This window comes from Saccopteryx bilineata, chromosome 10 (assembly GCF_036850765.1).
Source record: "Saccopteryx bilineata isolate mSacBil1 chromosome 10, mSacBil1_pri_phased_curated, whole genome shotgun sequence".
Taxonomy (NCBI): Eukaryota; Metazoa; Chordata; class Mammalia; order Chiroptera; family Emballonuridae; genus Saccopteryx; species Saccopteryx bilineata.
In genome coordinates, this window is record NC_089499.1 from 68,555,924 (window position 1) to 68,583,260 (window position 27,337).

At 39.2% G+C, this 27,337-nt stretch overlaps 1 protein-coding gene across 2 annotated transcripts in view; it reads left to right on the top strand.

Moving 5' to 3' along the window:
* The first annotated feature begins 2,740 nt into the window (after nucleotides 1–2,740).
* Nucleotides 2,741–27,337, top strand: part of TMF1 (TATA element modulatory factor 1) — a 36,464-nt gene continuing 11,867 nt past the window's right edge. The window contains exons 1-11 of one of the 2 annotated variants that reach the window (XM_066244796.1): nucleotides 2,741–3,132; nucleotides 5,669–6,873; nucleotides 8,200–8,220; nucleotides 8,574–8,677; nucleotides 9,523–9,649; nucleotides 11,817–11,919; nucleotides 18,325–18,467; nucleotides 18,703–18,869; nucleotides 19,146–19,302; nucleotides 25,309–25,401; nucleotides 26,097–26,253. In XM_066244796.1, coding sequence (XP_066100893.1) covers nucleotides 2,991–3,132; nucleotides 5,669–6,873; nucleotides 8,200–8,220; nucleotides 8,574–8,677; nucleotides 9,523–9,649; nucleotides 11,817–11,919; nucleotides 18,325–18,467; nucleotides 18,703–18,869; nucleotides 19,146–19,302; nucleotides 25,309–25,401; nucleotides 26,097–26,253 — 2,419 coding nt within the window. In that variant the 5' untranslated portion in view covers nucleotides 2,741–2,990. The remainder of the gene's footprint in view (nucleotides 3,133–5,668; nucleotides 6,874–8,199; nucleotides 8,221–8,573; nucleotides 8,678–9,522; nucleotides 9,650–11,816; nucleotides 11,920–18,324; nucleotides 18,468–18,702; nucleotides 18,870–19,145; nucleotides 19,303–25,308; nucleotides 25,402–26,096; nucleotides 26,254–27,337) is intronic. The other variant, XM_066244797.1, reaches the window with a different exon arrangement.

Genomic DNA, 27,337 nt, shown 5'->3' on the forward strand with positions numbered 1-27,337 from the left:
CTATAATACATCATTTGTATATTATATGTTCGCCAGCCCAAGTCAAGTTTCCTTCCATCACCATTTAGTCTGTAATGCCGGTGGCTGAGGCCAGACAGGTCCACAGTGAATTTGGCCAGATGGTAGAGAAACTGGAGCCAGAAAGCTCTGGGGCCATTCCATTGAATAAAGTCTCACAACGGTGAACAAACACACCGGCAGGGGAAAACTGCCTCTCGGGTACACAAACAGCAAGAATGGCCCCTCACAGTGGCGGGCAGACAACCCACAATCTGCCATCCACAATCCCCGAGCTCAAGCACCCATAGCCTTTATAGGCCATATACACGTGGTGCTGCCACGTGCTCCTGCACCAATCAGGCGAAGGGCTTGTAGCTGGAAAAACTGAGCAAGCCCCACATCCCCCCTTTTTCTACATCTCCGCACCCTGGGGTGAAAAGTGTTTGTCAAAAGGGGCAATCATGCCAGCTGAGTCTTTTATCTTGGTATTCTTACTTTTTAAAATAAACTGGAAATTTGGATTTTTATATAAAATCTGGCTGTTAAATATTGGTAGAATTTTATCTTTAACATTATATAGGGGCCAAAGAAAACTCGCTGACTAGATGAGTAAGGCCACCAATTAGATTCCGTCGTGTACCCAAATGTTAAAAGGCTACACCCAGGCCCTGGCTGGTTGGCTCAGCAGTAGAGGGCCTGCAGGCTTAAGTCCCCACTCAGTTTTGGTCAAGGTACACAGGAGAGCAACCATCTGTTTCTCTACCCCTCCCCCTCTCACCTCCTCTCCCCCTTCTCCTTTTCCCAAAGCCATAGCTCAAAAGGTTTGACCAAGTTGGCCTCCAGCGCTGAGGATAGCTTGATGTCCTGCCTTAGGCACTAAAATAGCTCAGTTGCCCAGCAACATAGCAGAGGGCCCAGGTAGGCAAAGCATCTCCCCATCCCCCACCCCCAGGGCTTGCTGATGGATCCCAGTTGGGATGCATCTGGGAGTCTGTCTCTGCCTCCACCTCTCAAAACAAAAAACAAACAAAAAAACTGCATGCAGAAAAGGTTACATTTTAATATACACAGTACACATTAATGCTTCCCGGGTTTGTTTTGACTCGGGCAGTGTGGACCTTGTAATGCCGGTGGGTGGCTGAGGCCAGGCAGGCTCACATTGGATTGGGGCAGAGGGTAGTAAAACTGGGGAGGCACAAAGGGTTGGGCCATTCCCTTTAATAAAGTCTCACTAGGGGTGGGGTGGGGGGTTGGGAGGCTCCCTCTCAGGCAAACAAACAGCAAAATGGGCCCTCACAGTAGTGGGCCGGCAACCGGTATCTGCAATTCCCAATCTCCAGCGCAGGCACCCATTGCCTTACATAGGCCGTACACACGTGGCGCTGCTATAAGCCCAGCCACTAATCAGGCAAAGTGCTTGCAGCCGGTACAACAGCGAGAAGCCTAACACAGCTGTCCCACAGACCTGTATTGTAACAACAAGAGATTGTGTCTTACGTACCTAAGCATGTAACCCATTGTGGAAGATGGCTTTTTACTACCATCAGGTGGGCTGAGACATTTTATACTATGTCTAGTATTTTAGGCAAAATGTAAACTCAGGGTTTGTCCTTAAGACCAAGTTAACATCGAAAATAATTAAATACGGTGTGTCCGTAAAATTATGGTGCACTTTTGACCGGTCACAGGAAAGCAACAAAAGACAATAGAGCCTGACCTGTGGTGGCGCAGTGGATAAAGTGTCGACCTGGAAATGCTGAGGTCGCCGGTTCGAAACCCTGGGCTTGCCTGGTCAAGGCACATATGGGAGTTGATGCTTCCAGCTCCTCCCCACTTCTCTCTCTCTGTTTCTCTCTCTCCCCCTCTCTCTCCTCTCTAAAAATGAATAAATAAAAAAAATAAAAAAAAAAGACAATAGAAATGTGAAATCACCAAATAAAAGGAAAACCCTCCCAGTTTCTGTAGGATGAGTGGCAGCATGTGCACATGTGCAGATGATGATGTAACACCGTGTATACAGCAGAACAGCCCACGGCCATGCCAGTCGAGATGTGGACGGTACAGAGGAAAGTTCATTGTGTTCTGTGGCTCTCTAAATTCAAATCCGTGACCAAAGTGCAACGTGAATATGGGCGTGTTTATAACGAAGCGACACCACATAGGAATAACATTACTCGGTGGGATAAGCAGTTGAAGGAAACCGGCAGTTTGGTGGAGAAACCCCGTTCTGGTAGGCCATCAGTCAGTGACGAGTCTGTGGAGGCTATACGGGATAGCTACCTAAGGAGCCCTAAAAAATCTGTGCGTGAGCTCACATCGAACTGCACTGAATAGGTATGAAACTGGGAGATTTTTCCTTTTATTTGGTGCAGCTTTCACATTTCTGTCATCTTTTGTTGCTTTTCTGTGACCGGTCAAAAGTGCACCATGACACACTGTATTTGAGACAAAGTGCTAAGTAGGTAAAGTGCGCCTCCATAACTTCCCTTTGTTTGCAGTTATTACTGGCAGGGTGCTAGAAGTTAGAACAGCGAGCTATTTTCTAGGGAGGAACCCACATGAAAACGACTAGTTCTCCAACAGGAACGGGGCCTCTGCTGTCCTCCGCCAGGAATCACTGACAATGGAAACCGTTCCGCGTTCCTCGGTAACCAGTGGCAACCCTGGGCTCCAGGATATGACGTTAACATTCCTCCTGTTGTTCTGTCCAGTGACGGAACTCGGGGCTCTGAGATGGAGTTGTGGACGTGGAAGTCGCCGGTGCATGCGCAGTCTGGCCCTGTCGTCTGGGCTGGGGGAAGGGCAGAGGGTGAGCTCCAGCGTCATGGGGAGATTTGGGGTCGCGGGCGCCCGCTGACAGCACCAGCGAGTGGAGAGCGGGCGAGGCTGTGCTGCCGCTCCGTGTCCCAGGCGCCGGGCCGCGCCTGGGGTCCTGGCGCTCGGCCTCCCTGCTGGTGCCGCCGCCGTCGCCGCCGCCGCCCGGGAGGAGGATGAGCTGGTTCAACGCGGCTCAGCTGTCCAGCTTCGCCAAGCAGGCGCTGTCCCAGGCGCAGAAGTCCATCGACAGGGTGCTGGACATCCAGGAGGAGGAGCCGGGCGCCTGGGCCGGCACCGTGCCGCACCGAGAGCCGGGTAAGGGCGGCCGCGGCGGGGGGTCCTTGGCGGCGGTCATCGGGCTGCTCGGCCCTTCTCGAGGGGAAGTGCGGCCCGGCCGGGGCCCACCGCGCGGCCCTCAGAGTGGGTCCCTGCGCCGCGGACCTTGTTCGGAGCCCGGCCGGGGCTCACCGCGCGGCCCTCGGAGTGGGTCCCTGCGCCGCGGACCTTGTTCGGAGCCCGGCCGGGCCCGGAGGGTGCGCTGCGCGGTGCCCGGGTTCGCGCCGGCTTCTCCGGGCGCTGTCGCTAGGTCGCCCCGGGACCAGGAGCTCGGGGGCCGCGGGTGGGCGGAGGGGCCGTAGTCGCCGCCGGGAGCGCGGCCGGATGTGGGTCTTTGTTTTCAGACGCTGACTGCCCGCTCGTCGGGACCTTCGGTGCGTCTGGCTCTAAGTCTAAGAACAGGTTAGCAGTTTGTTGTGTGGGGTAAAGATCTGCACATTTGGGGTGTCTGTGATCTCGATGAAAAAGAGTAAGTTATTCTTGACCACTTCCTGGGTTTTGTTTTTTGTTTTTAATTTTACATCGTTCAAAAGTCAGGACCTAACTGAGTTATCACATTTTAAGATTGTTTTGGCCCATGTCTATGCCATGAGCCTCTTAACTTTTTACGGGATGTTAGTTAGACCTTGTTGGAGTCGCTCAACTTCCTTTTGCAAAGGTACCCCACTTTTTGAATTTCTGAACTTTAGAGGAGACAATGTAAGATAAATATAAGAATATTTTTATGAAACCTCTGGAGCTTGAATTGTGCTATATACACGTCTAAAATGAGGTTATCTAGAATAGACTCAGGTTTGTTTATTGATTACCTGTGTTTCCCCGTATATTGCCATCATCACAATATGACTAGTCTTCAGAATGGAGTAACCTCTTGAAGTAGGTATCAGATAAACCCGGGATTTATATAAAACATTCTCCAAGAGGCAAACTTGACTTCTTGTAATTCATTAAGGTCACTAAGTTAAATTACTTAGCAAACTTAATCTTGCTTGTTCAATTGCATCATTAAATTTGGTTTTCGCATTGTTTTTATATGCTGAACAAATGGATATAAAACTATGTCCCTGAACTGAAATTTCCTACATCCCACCAAAGCTATGTTAAAGGATAGACTTTAATATAGGGCTTGGTAATTTTTAGGTAGTTTGTGTTCTGGCCACCAACTTGTAATTGTGCATAATTTGTGATAATTCTACTCAGCTACTTTTGAGTTTAGAAAAGGCAGAATCTTTTTTAAAGAAATGCTTTAAGCCTGACCAGGCAGTGGTGCAGCAGATAGAGCGTAGGCCTGGGATGTGTAGGACCCAGGTTCCTACTCCTAAGGTCGCTGGCTTGAGCTCCAGCTCATCCAGCTTGAGTGTCTGCTCTCCAGCTTGAGCGCAGGGTCCCTGGCTTTAGCAAGGGATCATAGACATGACCCCATGGTCGCTGGCTTGAGGCCAAGGTTGCTGGCTTGAGCAGGGGGTCAGTGGCTTGGCTGGAGGTGACCCCCCCCCCAATCAAGGCATGTATGAAAAAGCAAGTCAGTGAACAACTGAAGTGCCACAACTACGAGTTCATGCTTCTCATCTCATCTCCTTTCCTGTCTGTCCATCTCTCTCGCTTTTTTTGTGTGCTTTAAATATTTTAGAGAGTATTCCAGTTTTTGGTTTATCTCTGGCTTTTCTAGTAGCATATATTTCTATGACTAATACTATCACTTTTTTTTTATAACTTGGAAGGTATTTTCTCTCCTGAGTTGAGTGCTTTTAAAAATTCCTAGTGTAAATGACCATCTATATCAAAAAGCAGTAATTCTAATAAAATGCACATTTCTGAAATTTATATGACTTATGCTAATTTGAAATTTAGGAAGAGAACAAAATTTTCTTGTAGAATGGGTTTGGAAAATGGGATTTGGAGAATGAACTTGTCATTGAATGGATGAAAATGAATTTAGCCTCTAGAAGTTACTTGTCTCGTCATTATACTTTTATCTTGGAAAGAGGACATTTGCTACCAGTATTTTGGTTCATTTTTTTTAGTGTCCTCTTGTCTAGTTTATAACTATGTTTTGTTATTGATATTACAAGAGTAAAATTTATATGAAACTGAGTAGAAGGTAGGGTCAATTTGCCATGATGCACATTATTAAGAAATGCATCATTTGTATCTTGGACTTTAGCAAGGGTTTTAGAACATACTGTTACTTTTTTAGTTTGTGGTGGATGGGAATAACAAACTTGCTTCTGGTAGTCCAGGCCCAGTCTGGTCTTTTATCTTTGTTCCTAATTCCTCTCGGGCAGATCCATACCAGTTTTTCTCTTTGAGATCCACGTTAATTAGTAAACTAATTAATTATATAGTAAGCAAGGAGTTTGACAGGTGCAAATTATAGGTTGTATTCCATAGGTTTTCTTTAATATATTGATACTGACTTATAATAATGATTGTAATATTAATGTAGTATACAATATATAATTTTTGTTTTTAAATATGTATATATATGTATATACTTTTTTCTTTTTTGTCAAAGGAATAAGTCCCTCTGTCAGTGGAGGATGGGATACTCCAGCCTGGGGGTTAAAATCGAACACTGAATCTCAGAGCCAACCAGAAGCCTCTCCTAAAGCAATTACAAAGCCAGTTCGGAGAACAGTGGTAGATGAATCTGAAAATTTCTTCAGTGCCTTTCTCTCTTCAACGGATGTCCAGACCATTCAGAAGAGTCCAGTAGTATCAAAACCACCATCTAAATCACAGAGACCAGAAGAGGAAGTGAAAAGCACCTCACAGGAAACCTTGCACACTGGACAGTCAAGAACAGCTGGAACAAGTGAAGCAAAAGTAAAAGACTCTTCTCCCTGTGTATCTTCAGGGGAGACTTCGGCAGTAGATACTCTGCCACCTAAAACTGAAGGCAAGCATGGAGAAACTGTTAGTAAGGAATCTGACGTGTCAACCATTGGTTTGGAAGTATCCAAGAATGTAATTAATGTGAAAATAACTAGGGAAAATGTATCTAATGTGTCTACACAGTCTCTTACAGCAGAAACAAAGGACATGTCTTCGGAAGCAAAGGAACAAAAACAGGACGACAGACAGAGCAATACACCTTCTCCGCCTGTTAGTACCTTCTCATCGGGTACTTCTACCACCAGTGATATTGAAGTTTTAGACCATGAAAGTGTAATAAGTGAGAGCTCAGCAAGTTCGAGACAAGAGACTACAGACTCAAAATCAAGTCTTCACTTGATGCAGACATCTTTTCAGCTTCTCTCAGCGTCTGCTTGTCCTGAGTATAATCGTTTAGATGATTTCCCAAAACTCACGGAGAGTTGCTGCTCATCTGATGCTTTTGAAAGAATAGACTCATTTAGTGTACAGTCATTAGATAGCCGAAGTGTAAGTGAAATCAACTCAGATGATGAATTGTCAGGTAAGGGTTTTGCTTTAGTACCTATTATAGTTAATCCTTCCACTCCAAGGACTAAAATAGTTGAACCTGTTGAAGGAAAATCTGAGGAAGAAGTAAATGAAACATTAATTATACCCACTGAGGAAACGGAAATGGAAGAAAGTGGACGAAGTGCAACTCCTGTGAACTGTGAACAGCCTGATATCTTGGTTTCTTCTCCATCAGTAAGTGAAGGACATACTGCCTTGGACAAGGTGGCTGAGCAGTGCAGAGCTGCTGAAAGTCCGCCAGGAGCGCCTTCGGAGAAGGAAGATATTTGCAAGGTAACTCTAGAAAGTAGAAGAGGAATTTTCGGTATGCTTTTCAGAGGTTAAATCATGTGTTTATTTTTAATATTTAGTGATGCATAACGATTTGTACTGATTTAAAAAACAGGCATTTTGCTGTAACTGTGGCATTCAGGACCATAAAACTGAAGAATTATAACAAATAATTTCTCTAAGGTGACTGTGGTAGTAGCATAAGTTGATATTTCAATATAACTAAGCATAAAAAAGTTTTCATCTTATGCCCCTGCTTTTGAGTCCTTATCACCTTAGAATTCTCTTATACTATGTTCATTAATTTGTCAGTTTGCAAAGGACTATCTGTGTATGTTAACATACATCTTCAACTTCTTTGCAGGTAGAGTTATTAAATGTAAATGTATGGTTTTTCTTATCAAAAAGCTTTTTGCAGGTTTACATTATTTGTAGCAAAAGTATTCTTAGAGTAATTATTGATGTATTCTGTTATTAATTGCTTCAGTTTGTTTTTTTCTTTTTAATGTTATTTTTGATATTACATGAATAGAAGGGGAAATATCCAAAGAATAAAGACATTGCTTAAGATGTCAAATTGCTTCTACCTAATACATATAATAGGAAAATTCTGTAAATTCTTTAATATTAAGTCACAGTTTTGGTTTCTCCTATGATTTTTAGATGTAGAAACTAATTTGAATCGGCATCTTTAATAGATAGACCCTTCTGAGATATAGGATGTCTTGAGGAAATGTCCTGTAAGTGCCATGTACTGAATTATTTAATGTAAAAAAAAAGTGTCAGATTCTCTTACCAGGGTTTAATATAATCTACAAACAAATGCCGTGCTAGCTTTACCAGCAGCTGGAAGTCCTAGAAACCAGTACTGTTTACTATCAGTAAGATATTTTTGAACTACATATTTTCAGAAGTTAAGTGATATCTGAATTAATCTAGACCTAAATCAAGTAAGACTTTTTTTTTAGTACAAAAGGCACCATTCCTTCCCCTTTATATACAACTTTATCACTGCTTCAGCAGGACATAAGAAGTGAGATAGTCTAATCCATTTCTTTTTGTTTTATTCTGATACATTCTGAAGATTTAAAAATTGCATGCCTATGGATTTTCTAAATTTATTTTTTAAATGCAATATATCATACTGAAAAAGTTACATGTTACATGTTTGGATTAAAGAATAATATGGAAAAACATGCACTGTATATCCACTACCCAGCTAAGATACAGGACATTATTATAGGCTTTGAAGCTCCTCTTTTATTTATCTATTTTTGATGACATCTATCTCTCTTCCTCTTTCGGTGGGACATGCACACTCTTCCCAAGTTTTTGCTGTTACAAACTGCTGTGAGTGTTCCTTGTATAATGCATGCAACAGGTTTCTTCTTTAAGATAGACTTCACAGAACTTTCTACATCAAAGGTTATGTAGATCTTCAACTAAATATTGCTTGATTGTTTCTGAGTGGCTTGCTAATTTATACTCCCACCTGCTGTGTGCCTGTACTAATTTATATTCTTGTATCAGCCGTGTATGAGTTCTTGTACTGCGTTCATTTTGTTCTCAGTATGGTTTTTCTTTTTATAGAATAGTGCTGTTTTATTGGTTATAGTGATTAGTTACCTTTTCAACTCATAACTGTATGTAAAAATGGTCTTTAAAAGTTAAATGTTTAACTTTTGTATATTTTCCTTATCTAGAAAGTTGAATTTCTGAATGAGAAACTGGACAAAAGGGAGACTCAATTATTATCTCTTAGTAAAGAAAAAGCACTTCTAGAAGAAGCTTATGACAATCTAAAAGAGTAAGTATTTTACAAATGTGAATAATTTTAAATATTTTTTTTTTTTACTTTATTTATTTATTTTTAGAGAGGAGAGAGACAGAGAGGGAGAGAGAGGAGAGAGAGACAGAGAGAGAGAAGGGGGGAGGAGCTGGAAGCATCAACTCCCATAGGTGCCTTGACCAGGCAAGCCCAGGGTTTTGAACCGGCGACCTCAGCATTTCCAGGTCGACGCTTTATCCACTGCGCCACCACAGGTCAGGCCAATTTTAAATATTTTGTAGAGGCCTATACACTTGGTTTTTATTTAAGAATGTTTTTTAAATTAAAATGGCTTATAATTTAATTTGTTAATAATTATGATTTTTGAAAAGCATTTTAATTCTAACCATAGAAATTACTTTTCACATTATCTTTACCCATATTACCTTTTGGCATTGAAGAGAGGTATTTTGAAAAAAAAATACAAAAAGCCTCTTTCCCCTTATTATTCTTAATATCTTAGTCTTAAAGATTTAAACATGTCTTTAAAGAAAACAGTGATATTATAGTTTAAAATATACTGATATCGGTGTGCTTTAAGGAAGTGATTGGTAAAATTTGACAAGATTCAAAATGAAACATTTTATTTACTTTTATTTTTACATATAAACATTGGTGGCATTTTCAAATACTAATGGGTTTTCTTTCAGCTGTTTTAAAATAAATTAAGCAGGTAATTTTTCTCTGAAAAGTTAAGCTTAAAACTAATCTATTAAAGTGTGTGTTGAAGACAGTGTTATTTTCCTTTTGCAAACTGAACTCACCTTGTTACCTCTGGAATATTTAAATAAGTGTCCTCAGTCTCAGTATTATTTTAAATTTAGTGAAATGTTCAGAGTTAAAGAAGAAAGCAGCAGCATTTCCTCCTTGAAAGATGAGTTTACTCAAAGAATTGCCGAAGCAGAAAAGAAAGTTCAGCTAGCCTGCAAAGAGAGGGATGCTGCTAAAAAGGTAATGGGGGTTCAAAATATTAATTATATTCTGTGAAAACCTAGGGTTTTGAGGGATGCCTTTCAAAGTATGTATTTTAATATTGGAAAAAAGAGAGATAAAAGGTTGCTATAGAATATTAATACTTAAATTGTAAATTTTTGAAACCTTTAGAATGATAGATTTTGATACTTCAAACAATTCTAAGCAAATAGTTGTCTTTATAACATATATAAGTCTTTGCAAGAGATATAGCAGGGATCATTAGAATAATTTTTATAAATGATAATTTCATCATAATAAATAACACTTAAGTATAATTGGCACTCTCTAAATAAAATTTTTATTACTCTCATTTGTTATTTTTCCACATATTATATGTACTTCTTCAGATCAAAGTTGTTTTGTAATAAAAATAAAAATCTGTAATGGTTAGTGACTCTTGGGAGAATTAACATTTATTCTAATGTAGGATTTCTCAACATCAGCACTATTGACATTTTGCTGGGACAGTGCTGTGCATTGAAGATTCACCAGCACCCCAGGCCCCTACCTACAAGATGACAGTGTCACTCTTCCCTATTGTAGTCCCCCCTTCTCTTCAGTTGTGCTAGTTGAAAATGTTGCCAGACATTGCCAAATGTCCCCTTTGGAGCAAAATCACTCCTGCTGGGGGACCATTTTTCTGAGTCTTATAATTTAGAACAGTTGGCTCTTTCAGAAATTGCTAACCAGCTAAGGTTAGTATTATTGTTTGTGTCCCAACTCTGAGTAGTGTCATTTCTCAGCATTTACATTCTCACGGTGCTTTCCCCCTTCTTGACCAATGTTAATGTTAATATTTATAATTTTTATGTATATACTCTTAAAAGAAATGTCATATATTTCCATTTGCTTGGTTGCTTTAACCAGCTGGCTCATTTCAGACAGTAATATTTATAATAACCTGAGACTACCTAGCCAACTTACTTCTTCTTGTCCCTGTTGGATTTCATCTGTACTAATTTAATCAATAAAATTTTTTAAGCAATGTTTGTTTTTTGTAGTGTACTTTGAATTGTAGGTCTAAAATAGATCCAAAACATTAATTGTAGGTATAAAATGTTTAGGCCCTAAATTTTAATACATTTTTATGTGTACAACCATGTATGAACCCCCTGCGTAGGAGAGAGACATTGGATATTCAAAGGTAAATTGAATCCCCTCGAGTGATGAATTTGCTTTTCTAGTGATGGAAGACAATGTCACCAACTATGTAGTACTAGGCAGAATGAAGTTAAGTTACAGAGATGAATAAGCAGTTTAGTGGTACCATGCATGATGAATTCTGACCAGGGTAGATGAGGAAGACATGGCATTCTTGCTGGACTTTTATGTATGAATCAAATTTTGACAGTTGGACATGGATAGCAATGTTGTGGGTGATCCATATCATGAGCTTTGGTGTTTCACAGACCTGGTTTTAAGTTGTAACTCTACCACTTTAATAACTCTGACCTTTATAACTTACTGAATCTTTCAGAATCTTAGTTTTCCTATTTGTGCCATTGAATAATACAGGTGCCTTTCTCATGAATTATTGTAAGGATTAAATGATAATGGATAGAAAGTATGCTTTATATACCTAATTAATTTAGTAGTTACTAGCTATTGTTTAATTTCAGAGTGTCTCTTAAAACCAAATTTTAAATTATAAAACTCGTTTCACATCACTGTACCTCTATTGTAGCTTTAAAAGATAAACTATTTTGATACCTTTCTGCTGAATCTCTGCTTTACTAAAGTAGATGAAAGTTTATATACTCATGTGTTTCCTCTCATTGTGGGTTTTAATATGGAAAAATACAGTGAGAAATGGAGACATGTACTGTTTGAAATGTTCCAGATGTAATGCTTATAGACAATGTATGTAGAAATAAGAAGAGTTTTGAACTTTAACTTATTCTTGTATACATTTCCATATTAAAACCTGTTTATTTCTGAATTCAGGTTTTTTATATTGTTTTCAAAGCTGTTTTCTTAGTTTTAATTAACCAAGGTAATAAATTAACATTAACAACAAAACTTAACAGATTCTTATAAAGATTGTGATTGTTGATGAGATCTTTGAATATGAAAAATATTGAAAAATATACCTAGGATGAAAGTAATTCTTTATGGTAATTATATTCTTTTTCTTTTAAATTAGGAAATCAAAAGTATAAAAGAAGAACTTGCTACTAGGTTAAATAGTGAAACTTCAGACCTTTTGAAAGAGAAAGATGAACAGATTCGAGGGTTAATGGAAGAAGGTGTGTATTTAGTTGATTATGAAAAATATTGTAAAGACAGAAAAAATATTTTCCATGTAACTAGCTGCTGCTTTCTAATAAAAAAATATTGAAAGCAAAGAAGGTTTGAACTTAAATCTCAGCAATGTAGGTGATAATTTATGGAAGGATGGGATGCAGATGTACAGAGGCAGAGATATGTGTGTGTAGCTTTTTGTTTCTAGAGAGGGAAAAACTAACTCCTTGAAAAAAAAGGAGTTTGTGCTTCCTGAGTAAGCTTGTAACTAATTTTAGAGCTTGTCATTTAAACCAAGATATTTGGAAGTTATAACTGGAGTTTATGTGGTATCTGAATCTCTAGCTTGGGACTGTATGGTACAATTGTATTGTTCTGGCATTTTATAGTGAATTTCTACATTATATTTATGCTTTAATTTTTCAGTTACTAAGCACTCTTGTCTATGAAGATATTTATAATTAGCAGGGTTATAAAAATTAAGGACTCTTCATGAGGTAAATCATTACAGATGGTCACTGTTGATTCCTTTATATGCAATATCATAGGAAAGGTAGTTTTGGAAGAGGTGTTTAAGTGGGTTTTTTTTTTTCTTAAAGTTTTTCTAGTAAAAGAATAATACTTGCTACTTGCAGAAATTTTTGAAGTTATAGGAAGTGTATGGAGAAAAAAAAATTTCTTCTGTGTCCCCTTTTCATGCATTTTTAATGGATTTTTCATACATATTTAAGATCATGTATCTTTTACATTTCCCTACTTATTAAATACTTTGATACCATATTAATGGCTATATTAAAGTCCATTAAATGGATATCCATAATTTGTGTTAGTTTTTTTCTGAATATTGTGCATTTATTTCTAAAATATTACAAATAAAGGTAGGATGAATGTTTCTGTGCTTAAGTCATTGAATGTAAGTGAATTTCCAGAGTAAGGTTTTGAGAACAATTAGAAACAATTGCTTCATTAAAAAAGTTTTACCCCAATTTTTTTTCATTTATTAAGCTAATATTTGATAGATATTGTGTTTGATACAGTAATAAACACAACACACTCCTTGTCCTGTAAGAGCTCACAGTTTAACGAGAAGGAAATACAGGTACAAAGATAATATAGAACAGTGTCAGTGCTGAAATAGAAGAATGAAGGAAGAGTGGATAAAACATCTTGAAGTCACCAACTGTCGGTGTTACATTAGAGGCTGAGGGGAAGGCTAAGTGCATGGTTTTATTATTTTAAAAAATTATTAATATCAAATGGTACTAATTTGTAATTTGGTAATTTAGTCTGGTGGGCTGATGTTTTCTTCTTTGTTTAAATTTTTAATTTTGAGAGAGAGAGGAAGGGAGAGAGATGGGAAGCATCAACTTGTAGCTGCAGCAGCTTTAGTTGCTCATTGATTGCTTTTAGTATGTGCTTTGACGGGGGGCTCCAGCTGAGCCAGTGACCCCTTCCTCTAGCCAGCAACCTTGAGCTTCAAGTTAGCAACCTTTGGGATCCAGCCAGTGATCATGGGATCATGTTGATGATCTCATGCTCAAGCCGGCAATCCTGGGGTTTTGACCTTTGAACCTCAGTGTTCCAGGTCTATTCACTGTGCTACCACTGGTCAGGCTGATACTTTCTTTTGCTTAATGAGCTTCTTTATAGAAAAATAGAATGATTTTATATTGGAGTGTTTACAAAGTGCTTCTGTATCCAAGTATTTTTAAACTCACAGTTGAAAAGCTGAAAGACTCAAAGCTGAAAGCATACTACAGAGAATAACTGATGGTTTTGCTATCTGATTGGTCAACTGTTAACATCTAGCCACACCTCCGAATGTTTCTGCACACACTTCACTACACTTTTACCAAACCATTTGAAATCAGGTGACATATAACATTTCACTCCTAAATACTTTTTTTTTTTTTTTTTTTTTTTTGTATTTTTCTGAAGCTGGAAACGGGGAGAGACAGTCAGACAGACTCCTGCATGCGCCCGACCGGGATCCACCCGGCACGCCCACCACCCACCAGGGGCGAAGCTCTGCCCACCAGGGGGCGATGCTTGCCCATATGGGCGTCGCTCTGCCGCCACCAGAGCCACTCTAGCGCCTGGGGCAGAGGCCACAGAGCCATCCCCAGCGCCTGGGCCATCTTTGCTCCAATGGAGCCTTGGCTGCGGGAGGGGAAGAGAGAGACAGAGAGGAAGGAGGGGGTGGGGGTGGAGAAGCAAATGGGCGCTTCTCCTATGTGCCCTGGCCGGGAATCGAACCCAGGTCCCCCGCACACCAGGCCGACGCTCTACCGCTGAGCCAACGGCCAGGGCCCTAAATTCTTTTTTTTTTCTGGCTTTCTTAGGTATAATCTACAAATAAAAATTTTATGTATATATTTAAGGTTTACAGGATAAGTTTTTGGTGTATATATACAAGCTGATTATTACCTTATGTAGTTACCTTTTTTGTGGTTAAATCTATTCTTTTAGCACATTTTAAGTGTACAATACACAATACAGTATTTTAACTTGAGTCAACATGCTGTATGTTAGTTCTCCAGAACTTCCTCATTGTACATACCTAAGTCTTTGTACCTTTTGACCCAGCATCTCCCCATTTCCTCACCCACCTTCACCTCCTAACCACCATTCTACTCTCTGCTTATGAGTTCAACTTTTGATTTCACATATAAGTGTGATCATGCAGGGTCTGTCTGGCTTATTTTATTTTATCCTCTAGGTTCATCCATGTTGTTGCAAATATCAGGATATCCAATTTTTTTAAAGGTTAAATAATGTTTATATATATTCACACACAAACACATGCACACACACCACATTTCTTCTGTGCACCACACCTTTATCCATTCATCCTTTGGCAGACACTTTGTTTCCATATCTTGGCAGTTGTGAATAATGTTGCAGTGAACATGGGAATGGAGATGTCTATTTGAGATACTGGTTTTACTTTTTGGTTATATATTTAGAAGCAGGATTGCTCGGTCATGTATTTTTAGTGTTTTGAGGAATCTCCATACTGTTTTCCATAGTGGCTGCACCAGTTACATTCTTTTTTTTTTTAATTCTTTGCTTTAATTTATTTTTATTAATTTTTAGAGATGAGAGAGAGAGAGAGAGAGAGAGAGAAGGGGGAGGGAGGAGCAGGAAGCATCAACTCCCATATGTGCCCTGACCAGGCAAGCTCAGGGCTTTGAACCGGCGACCTCAGTATTCCAGGTTGATGCTTTATCCACTGCGCCACCACAGGTCAGGCCAGTTACATTCTTAACAGTAGTGTGCAAGGGTCCCTTTTCTCTACATCCTTGCCACTATGTATCTTTTGTCTTTTTGGTAATAGTTATCTTAACAAGTGTGGGGCAATATTTCATTGTAGTTTTGATTTGTATTTCCCTGATGATGATTAGTGGTATTGTTCACTTTTTCAAAATACCTGTTGGCCATTTTCTGTAATCTTATGAGAAATGTATTTTGCCCTTTTTTTTTTTTTTTTTTTTTTTTGTGACAGAGAGAGAGAGATGGACAGACAGACGGGAAGGGAGAGAGATGAGAAGCATCAATTCTTCATGCGGCACCTTAGTTGTTTATTGATTGCTATCTCATATGTGCCTTGTCCAGGGGGCTACAGCAGACGAAGTGACCCTTTACTCAAGCCAACCTTGGGCTCAAGCTGGCGAGCCTTCCTCAAACCAGATGAGCCCACGGTCAGCTGGTGACCTTGGGGTTTCGAACCTGGGTCCTCCGTGTCCCGGTCTAACGCTCTGTCTACTGTGCCATCGCCTGGTTAGGCTCTTTGCCCATGTTTTAATTGGTTTGTTTGTTGTTGAGTTATATGAGTTTGGATATTAATCTCTTATCAGGTGTATGACTTAAAAATATTTTCTTCCATTTTATAGGTTGTGTCTTCACTCTGTTGGCTGTTTTATTTGCTGTGCAGTAATTTTTAGTTTGATGCAATCACGTGTCTTATTGCTTGTGTGGCCAGCGATTTTGGTATTATATCCAAAAAATTTCCAAGACCAATGGCAAAATGCTTTTGTCCTGTGTTTTCTTCTACTAGTTTTACAGTTTCTGGATTTAACATTTTCATCTTTTATCTATTGTCAGTTGATTTTTATATTGTGTATGTGATAAGGTCCAATTGCATTCTTCTGCATATGGAAATTCAGTTTCCCAATACCATTTATTAATGAGACTATCCTTTCCCCATTGTTCTTGGCATCCTTGTTGAAGATCAGTTGACTGTAAAGTGTGTGGATTAATTTCTAAGCTCTGTTCTGTTCCATTGATCTACATGTGCCGCAGACCAGCGTGGCTAGTAATTGTTCAGGTCCTGAGTGACAATGATGCAGAATGCAGAAATAAACTCAGAGAAAAGAAGTATGGAATTGGGAGGTCTCGGCAAGCTGATGGCAATCTAGAGCAGAGCAAGGCCTCTGATTCCGCTTTGTTATATAATGCAAATGCCTTTTGCAAATAAGGAAGTCTCCGATATAAAGTCACACATCTGAGGTATAAAGAGGAATTCTCTTAAGGCATAAACAGGAATCCATTTAAAGCAGGGGTCCCCAAACTACAGCCCACCGGCCGCACACAGCCCCCTGAGGCCATTTATCCAGCCCCCGCCGCACTTCCGGAAGGGGCACCTCTTTCATTGGTGGTCAGTGAGAGGAGCATAGTTCCCTTTGAAATACTGGTCAGTTTGTTGATTTAAATTTACTTGTTCTTTATTTTAAATATTGTATTTGTTCCCGTTTTGTTTTTTTACTTTAAAATAAGATATGTGGAGTATGCATAGGAATTGGTTCATAGTTTTTTTTATAGTCTGGCCCTCCAGCGGTCTGAGGGACAGTGAACTGGCCCCCTCTGTAAAAAGTTTGGGGACCCCTGATTTAAAGTGTAAAGAGGAATCCCCCCATCATGTATAACTGAAATCAACCAACATCAGAACAAAGGGTGAGAGGAAGGGTAAGTTGCCTTTAGCAATTGAAGCAAGTGAGGTGGAGGGATGGGACGAGTAGAAACACTCAGCTTCACAGCTAACATGGCGATGAGGGGAAGAACTTAGCCTTTAGCGTAAGCCTTAAACTGTGAGGACTTTGTCAGCTTGCAGTCTCTTATATACATCTGTTTTTATGCCATTACCATGCTGTTTTGATTACTGTAGCTTTGTAATATGTTAGTGTTTTTTGATTTTGTTTTTTTGGGGGGATATTTTTCTGAAGTCAGAAGCAGGGAGGCAGAGAGACTCTCACATGTGCCCAACCAGGATCCACCCGGCATGCCCACCAGGGGACGATGCTCTGCCCATCCGGGCATTGCTTCGTTGCAACCGGAGCCATTCCAGTGCTTGAGGCAGAGGCCATGGAGCCATCCTCAGCACCTGGGCCAACTTTGCTCCAGTGGAGCCCTGGCTACAGAAGGGGAAGAGAGTGACAGAGAGAAAGGGGAGGGGGAAGGGTGGAGAAGCAGATGGTCTCTTCTCTTGTCTGCCCTGGTCAGGGATCGAACCCGGGACTTGCACATGCCTGGCTGATGCTTTACCACTGAGCCAACCAGCCAGGGCCTGTAATATGTTTTGAAGTTAGGAAATATGATCCCTATGGCTTTGTTCTTGCCCAGGATTGCTTTTGTTATTTGAGGTCTTATGTGGTTTTATATAAATTTTAGGATTTAAAAATTTTTTTGTGATAAATACCTTTCAAATTTTGATGGGATTGCATTGAATTTGTAATCCACTCCTAAATTCTTCATTCTGCATCTCCCAAGAGCAAGTAATTTTCTTTATATGTACATCATAATCATAATAAGAAAATTCAGAAGTGTGTTCCAGCATATATTTTATCATTTACCCCCTGCTGTCTCTAAAAATGACCTTTATAGCTCGTTACTTGTCCTGCTCAAAGATCTAATCAAAGTTTCTACATTACATTTGGCATTCATTCATTCATTCGGCATTCATTCATTCATTTATAGTCTTCTATTAATCTAGGATAGCTCTCTCTTCATAACATTGAAGAATGTTTCTGTAAGAAACATTACGTGATCTTGTGCGCCTGTTGCTTTATCACTTCAGTAGCCGCATATTGTCAGGCTATACCACTATTGTTGATGCCGAAACTGAATGTTTGGTTACAGTGCTGACTGCCAGGTTTTTCATCTTAAAAGTACATCTTTCCCTTTGTAACTCCTAAGTAATATGTGGGAGTGCTTCTTTAAGACAGTATCCTATTCTCTACCATCCTTGCACCTAATAATTTTAGCATTCATTGATGATCCTTGTCCAAATTAGCTTAACATTGGTGGTAACAATATTGTGATTAAATCTATCATTTTATGTCACCAATCAGGTAAACATTCTATTTAGATTCTTAGGAAATCATTATTTGAATTTATACTCTTGCCATTGCCAGGAGAAAAACTTTCAAAACAGCAGCTGAATAGTTCTAACATCATTAAGAAATTAAGAGCTAAAGACAAAGAAAATGAAAATATTATTGCAAAGCTGAAGAAAAATGTTAAAGAGCTAGAAGAAGAGTTGCAACATTTAAAACAGGTGAATGTTAATCATTCTTTACATATAAATTGTTATTACTTTATGAACAATTGGCTATGGTTTATAAAACATTTGGAATGATTTATTGGGGTATATCATGTAGGTGGGGTTTTTCAATTTAATAGACAAATGTTAAGATGATTATTCATTGTTACCACTCTTGAGATTCCTGATACAGTTATTTATCATGGTGTTATTTATTAAAGAATACTTTTGCCTGTTTTATAATATATAGGTTCTTGATGGCAAAGAAGAAGTTGAGAAACAGCATAGAGAAAATATTAAAAAACTGAATTCTGTAGTCGAATGCCAAGAGAAGGATCTTGGCCGACTTCAGGTGGACAAGGATGAACTTGAAGAAAAGAACCGAAGTATTCAGGCTGCTCTTGACAGTGCATACAAGTAAGAGAATTAATAAATATTCTACTCATTTAAAATCAGCTAACTGCAGATGTTGAAGAAATCTTTTTCTGTTATCTGATCACTTGTAAACTTAACTGTAAATAAACTTACAACCCTTCAAGGCAAGTGCAGCAGAGAGTTCTTACTGCCGTCACTATTGTATGCTGAACTTCCCCTCATGCTGCAGAGCTCCTGGAAATAAATCTACATGGAAATTTCATAACTTTGGCCATGTCTGTTATTTTAAATAAGATTTATCAATCTAATTTTTTAAAGAGAACTTACTGATCTTCACAAGGCCAATGCTGCAAAGGATAGTGAGGCACAGGAAGCTGCTCTGCGTCATGAAATGAAAGCTAAGGAAGAACTTTCTGCAGCACTAGAGAAGGTCCAAGAGGAAGCCCATCAGCAGCAAGAAGCATTAGCCATTCAGGTAAGCAGTGGATGATTAACTAAATTCATCTTTAATCTTTGTGTTTCTGTAAATTAAAGAACTTATTAGTTAATTTGAGTTGAACCTTATTCAGTGGTACACGTATTACATTTCCTTTTATGATCCTGTTGGGCAAACTTAATACTGTGCTTTTAAACTGTTGTTGAAAGTGATGCTTAGTCGACCTGGAAATGCTGAGGTCGCCGGTTCAAAACCCTGGGCTTGCCTGGTCAAGGCACATATGGGAGTTGATGCTTCCTGCTCCTCCCCCTTCTCTCTCTCTGTCTCTCTCTTCTCTCCCTCTCTCTCTCCTTTCTAAAATGAATAAATAAAATAAATAAATAAATAAATAAAATTAAAAAAAAAAAAGAAAGTGATGCTTATAGCAGTACTGCTTAATTACTGTGAATTTCAGACTTATTTGAGAATATTATAAAGGCTAAGGACCCTATTACTAAAGAAATACACATGTACATATATATAGTAAACATTGCATATAATTTAAAGAGAATCTGAGTAGCTTCATGGGCCTCAGATGGAGGAGGAATCCCTAAATTTGTCAGATTTTGTTTTATAGACTCATCAGTTGATGTATATTTTTTACATTTTGTTAATATGAAAAAAATCCTGCTTTAAACTTTCATTGACAATTTTTAGTGTGAACTATATTTTAAATTCCCTTAACTATGTACCCTCCACTCATATGGTAACTGTATATTTAACATTTTTAATAAATTGCCATATTTTTCTGCAACAGCTGCATCAGTTTACATTCCTACCAGCAATGTATAAAGGTTTTAATTTCTCTACATCCTTTCCTGTATTTGTTAGTCTTTTTAATTCCTGAGAGAGAGAGAGAGAGAGAGAGAGAGAGAGACAGGAACATCAAGCTGTTTCTGTATGTGCCCTGGCCAGGGAATTGCACTGGCAACCTCAGTACTCCGGGATGATGCTCCAGCCAGCTGAGCTGTCCAGCCAGGTTTGCTGGTAATGTTCTTTTTTAGATAGGGAGATAGGAAAGGAGAGAGAGGGGCGGGGGAGGGAAGCATTTATTTGTTGTTCCACTCAGTCACGCATTCATTAGTTACTTCCCAAGTGTGCCCTGACCCTGGTATTGAACCCACAACCCTGTCCTTTTGGGATGACTCTCTTAACTGACTGAACTAACCAGCCAGGAGTGCATGCTCCTCATACACCGTTACCACTCATATATAGTTACCATATGAGTGGAGGGTACGTAGTTAAGGGAATTTAAAATATATGTTCACACTAAAAATTGTCAATGAAAGTTTAAAGCAGGATTTTTTTCATATTAACAAAATGTAAAAAATATACATCAACTGATGAGTCTATAAAACAAAATCTGACAAATTTAGGGATTCCTCCTCCATCTGAGGTCCATGAAGCTACTCAGATTCTCTTTAAATTATATGCAATGTTTACTATATATGTGTACATGTGTACTTCTTTAGTAATAGGGTCCTTAGCCTTTATAATCTCAAATAAGTCTGAAATTCACAATAATAAAATTCTATTGAATATTTTTTCAGTGTAGCCCTTTTATTGGGTACGAAGTAGTATCTGAATGCAGTGTTGATTTACATTTCCTCAGTGACTAATGATGTTGAAGCATCTTTTTTAGTGCTTATTGGCCATCATGGATCCTCTTTGGAGAAATTTATTCAGATATTTATATCCTTTGCCCATTCTTTAATTGGGTTGTCTTTTTATTATTCTTTATGTACTGCTCACAAAAATTAGGGGATCAGGGAACGTGCAGATAATCCAGTACTTTCAGCCTTTAGTATAGTGCATTTTTACCAATGAAATAAAAGTTGGTTTTGCATCTTATTTGCATAATTGAACAACTTTCTTTGACTTGTTTGCTTTTCTGATGTTATTCTTTAATAAAAAATATCAAGTGTTTTTTTTATCTCTTCATAGTAAATATCTCCTAAATTTTGTGAGCAGTTACTCCTACACAATAGACCCATATCAGATGTAGAATTTGCACATATTTTCTCCCACTGTTTTCTTCAAGTGAAAGTTCTCTTTCACTTTCTTGATAGTGTCTTTGGGTGCACAGAAGTTTTTAATTTTTTTTTTTTTTTTTGAGCGTCATTGAGACAGACAGGAAAGGGGAGAGACTAGAAGCATCAACTCATAGTTGTGGCACTTTTTAATTGTTTGTTGATTGCTTCTCATATGCGCCTTCATGGGCAGGGGCAGGTCAAGCTGAGCCATTGACCCTTTGCTCAAAGCCAGTCACCTTGGGCTCAAGCCAGTGACCTTTGGGCTCAAGCCAGCGACCATGGGGTCATGTCGGTGATCCCATGCTCAGGCCAGCAACCCCGCACTCAAACTGGTGAGTGTGCACTCCAGATGAATGAGCTTGTGCTCAAACCAGTGAGTGACCTTGGAGTTTTGAACCTGGGACCTCAGCATCCCAGGTCAATAATTTTATCCGCTGCGCCATCACCGATTAGACAAAAGTTTTTCAATTTCATAAAAACTTTTTTAGTTATTGATTTGAGAGGAAGAGAGGGAGAGAGAGAGACATCATTTTGTTGTTCCACTTATTTAGGTATTCATTGGTTGATCCTTGTATGTGTTCTGGCCAGATGTTGAACCCACAAACTTGGCGTATCAGGACAGTGCTCTAACCAACTGAGCTACCAGGCCAGGGCCAAACGTTTTTTAATTTTTATTCAGTCCCACTACCCTATTTTTTGTTGTTGTTGCTTGTGTTTTGGGTGTCATAGTATTAACTCTCACATTTAGTTTTTTGCATGTGGATATCCAGTTTCTTGGCACTATTTTAAAAAAAAGACTGTTATTTCCTCATTGACCCAATGCACTTTTTTTTTTTTTTTTTTGTATTTTTCTGAAGCTGGAAACAGGGAGAGACAGTCAGACAGACTCCCGCATGCGCCCGACCGGGATCCACCCAGCACGCCCACCAGGGGGCGATGCTCTGCCCCTCCGGGGCGTTGCTCTGCCCCGACCAGAGCCACTCTAGCGCCTGGGGCAGAGGCCAAGGAGCTATCCCCAGCGCCCAGGCCATCTTTGCTCCAATGGAGCCTTGGCTGCGGGAGGGGAAGAGAGAGACAGACAGGAAGGAGGGGTGGGGGTGGGGAAGCAAATAGCGCTTCTCCTGTGTGCCCTGGCCGGGAATCGAACCCGGGTCTCCCGCATGCCAGGCCGACGCTCTACCGCTGAGCCAACCGGCCAGGGCCCCAATGCACTTTTGATTTAATATTGCATGAATGTGTTAAGCGTTTATATGATTTATAAGGGAGAGCTATATAACAAAAATATTGAGACAATATTTTTTCTAACTGAGCCCTCCCTGTTTCTTTTATTTGCTTAGAAGTAACCATTTCATTGGTATTCATTTTTTTAATGTTTCTAGTTGTAAATATAAGAAAATATACATTTTGTATACATTTACTTAGAGCTATATTCACATACACTATGTGTATGTATTTCACTCATCCTTCTTCATAAAATACCATTTGCTATTAGCACTTCCGTCCCGGGAGCATGCCCACGCCTTTTCTTCCCCCTCTTCTTCCCCAACAAGCATGCATCTCCTCAACTCTGAAGATCCCCAAGAAGACTTGCAACCAGGGGAGCAAAGGCAGCTAGTCCCAGGCTAACCCCCTAAGCCTGTCACCAAGGCCCCCTTTCCTCTGACTTTCCAGTGAGCTGACAGCAGCCTCACCTCGGCTCGCTTCTGTCACTGTGACTTTATTTCTCAGTGAGACACTGCAGCCCCACCTAGGCTCTCTTGTTGCTGCTGCTGCTTTTTTTTTTTTTTGTGACAGAGAGAGGGACAGATAAGCACAGATAGGCAGAAAGGGATAGAGATGAGAAGCATCAGTTCTTTGTTACGGCACCTTATTTGTTCATTGACTGCTTTCTCATATGTGCCTTGACGGGACTGGGGGGTGGCTACAGCAAAGCGAGAGATGCTTGTTCAAACCAGTGACCTTGGGCTCAAGCCAGCAACCTTGGGGTCATGCTTATGATCCCACGTTCAAGCCAGCAACCCCACGCTCAATCTGGTGAGCCTGCGCTCAAGCCAGTGACCTTTGGGGTTTCGAATCTGGGTCCTCCGTGTCCCAGTCTGATGCTCTATCCACTGCGCCACTGCCTGGTCAGGCTCTTGCTGCTTCTTCTAAGCGCCCTCCCTTCCTTGTTTCACTGTCTCCAGCTGTGGTAAAGGTACTCTCAAAATCACCTGCACCTGTGCTGGGAAATCTTCCCTATACAAAGTCAAGAACCCACACACTACTGGCCTGCCTGAGGCAGATGCACTCTGGGCCCTGTTCCTGTTTGGTTACAATTATAGGAGATTTAACTAACCTCTCTCATTCAGGGATAAAGCATACTTCTTTCAGAACCAATAGACCCCACACAAAAAAAATCAGCAAGGGTATAAAAAATAAGAGAAGCAGAAAGTTGGATTCAACATGCATAAATACTCCACTGTACAAAAAACCTGCAAATTTTTAAAAACTGACCATATGGTGCTATGAAGCAAGTTCCAACAAATTTCAAATGACTGAAATTTATATCTTTATATATATGTATATATATGTGTGTGTGTATATATATGTGTATATATATGTATATATGTGTGTGTATATATATGGCATATTTGTATATGTGTGTATGTATACTACTCACAAAAACTGGGGGATATTTCAAAAGGAATATGAAGCCATAAAATATCCGCTAATTTTTGTGAGCAGTATATATATATACTGTATATATATAAATGTATATATATAAATAAATAAAATGGCAGCATGGAAACTGAGACCTAAAGAAAAATAACAACAAAAATCCCAACCATCTTGCCAAGATTGGGAAGGTGTATCCTAGGCTGAGGATATACCCACGAAAGGTCAGGAGACAAGGAAAATAAAAAGAAAAAAACATATATAGATAAAAAATATACATATATGTAAAGTATACATATATGTGTATATATATACATCTGTGTGTGTGTGCGTGTATAGTTTATTCTGTTTTACAGCTTGCTTTGTCTATAAAATAAATTATCTTGGTGATTATTTCATAGTAGAACATAGAGGGGTTTTTTGTTGTTTTTTTTTTAACAGATCTTTTTAAAAAATATCTTTACAGTTATAATGCTTCATTGTATTCAGTCACTTCTTACTGATAGATAGTTGGGTTCATAACAAGGTTCACACCATGGTTCATATATTCCTTATGTTTCTGCTACTGTATCACTGGGACAGAGAATTATGAATGTTTTAAATTAAAAATATACTAGAACAGTAATGAAAAATTGGGGGAATGGGAGATCGAGAGTGTAGGGCACTACTATTCATAAAATCATCTTTATGAATACTCTCAATTTTGTGTATTATTTCCCTGTATGTATTTTTATACTTGATATTATATATTTTATATTTTTTTTATTTAAGATTAATTCATACATTTTTACATGTTTTTTTACATTTATCATTATAATTTGTAATGGGTATATTCATGTTGTATTAAGATTTGCAAAAATAGATTACTCCTGATGGATATATAGAATATTTCATGTTTTGTGTGTTGTTGCTAATCTAGGTGACAGTGTGGAGAACATATCTGTGTTCACAGAGATCTGCTCCCATAGAATGAATTCTCAGGACTTGCTTTCATAGCTTGTAGATGTCGCATTCTATCTATACTGCAGACATTTGTGGATGCATCATCTCCTATCTTGTGGGGCAGTGGCTATGTCTTGTACATATTTATATCCTTTTTTAAAAAATTCCTAATAGAGTACTTTCCTTAGTACATACTGAACATATGTACAGTTTTGGAATTGTTTGATGAAAGGGAACGGATACTCCTATGTAAAAGCTCATTGGATAGTATAGAGTATTATGCATGAACAGTAAGTTCACACAACTCAGAATATGTCCTTAGGAAGTTATGGACAGTGTTTGATACTGTTACAGTGCACTGCTTCTCTGCGTACAGGTGGGGGACCTGAGGCTGGCCCTGCAAGGTGCAGAGCAAGCGGCTGCCAGCAAAGAGGACTACTTACGCCATGAGATCAGTGAACTCCAGCAGGTGCTGTCACAGTTTTCCTAAACACACATCCAAGATGTATTTTCTTAGAAATAAAAAATGACTCAGTGGGGTAAAGTTCATGGAATTGAGAGGGTTCCTACCATGCCTATTATTTGCTGTTTTTTTGTGGCTTATGCCAATAAAATCCGAGTTGGAACATTAAAAATATATAAGAAAAGCCCTAATTCTGTTTTTTAGAAAACAATTTTATTATGACAGATTGTGTGTTCAGTATTGTTCTTCATTTGTAGTAGCTGGTTTATTAATTATTGTCAGTCTGATTACTGTGGGGCAGATAATCAGTGCCCAGTTTTATATTACTGTATCAGTTTTCAGTCAGTGAACGTGCATGGTAAGAGGAAGAGAAAATGCAGCTCAGATTGAACTTTCTGTTTTTATAAATAGAAATATATAGATGAGGAGCAACTTCAGGGAAGTTTGGATGATAACTCATTTTTACCTTAAGATGCTCAAAGGCTATCTTTATCTTAGTGTGTTGTAAAGAAGCACTTATTTAGATACTAACTTATGCAGCTTAACTCAAGGATTGAATAATTAGAAAATAATTTAATTTATAAAGGTAATTCTATCTTGGAGAAATATTTTTTCCAGAAATCTTTAATAAATTTTTTTTCTAGTGTTTTTGCTGCTTTTACTGCTGTCAGTGGTAATAATTTAAGAATTTCATGATTCAGAGACTCCAGGAAGCGGAGAATCGGAACCAGGAACTGAGTCAAAGTGTTTCATCAACAACAAGACCATTGCTTCGGCAGATAGAAAATTTGCAAGCAACACTAGGGTCCCAGACATCGTCGTGGGAGAAGTTAGAGAAGAATCTCTCTGATAGGCTGGGTAACTGCTTTAGTTCTTAAGCTCAATGAAGAAGCCCTTTCATCTTGTTTATAGAGTCGATAATGGTCTGTAATTGAAATTTGCTTGCTCCCATAGTTATATTTTATCTGACTTGTTGATTTTTACCTCTTCTGTTTTACATTTACTTTCTGACATCTTGTCTCTCAGACCACTTGTTTTCCCTAACAGTGTATCAGATACTGTCTAAAACACTTTCATGTCGGTTTCATTCACCTTTACAGACTACTGCACTCAGTTTTTCCATTGTTCCTTGCTAGGTCTGACCTTTTTCTAGCTTGTCTATAATAGCGTGGAAAGTAGAGGCCAGATATGGTTTTAGTCAGTGGCAGAACTCCAAGAGCAGAGCTAGATCTAAGGAGAATCCAGGTTAAACTAGTGTTCAGATGCCGTGGAGTCTTAGGATTTCATATACTGCTTCTTTGTAAAAATGCCCCCATTTGCCCTCTGTGCTGTTAATAAAAAGAAAATTATTTTTTCGAGACGTTTATTCAAACAGAGACAGGTGTATATTCATATGTTAGATATCCCAGAAGCTAGCAGTGCTATGACAGATGCGTGTAACCTGAGAGGCAGCACGGGACAGTGATGAAAGCAGACCTGAGTGGAGGTTGGGAGGCCTGGGCGCAGGGCTGTTTTGTTTCGTTTACGATCATCCAGCCAGATCATCTGGAGCAAGTCACTTCCCTGTTCTGGACTCTCACTGGAAATCCTGAGGGGGAGCTAGGTTAGTGGCTTTCCAACGGTCTAGCATGTGTCTCAGGGCTGGCTGTCACTGTGGAGGGAAGCTCCCAGTAAGGGGCCGGGCTCCCTGCAGGCGCTTTAATGAGAGCAGCGCCTGCTTTGTCTGGCTTGAGTTCCATTTAGGGTTTTGTCTGAAAAATGATTTTCCTGCTTAAAAAGAAAATCCCTGAACTAGATGAACCTTCATATATTGTTTAACTTATATATATAAATTTTAGGCCCATCATTTATCTCTGACAGTTTTTGAGATCAATTTGTCATGAAATGTGAGCTATCTGAAAATGACACCTTCTGACACAAATGTTTATTTAGCAATAAGTGA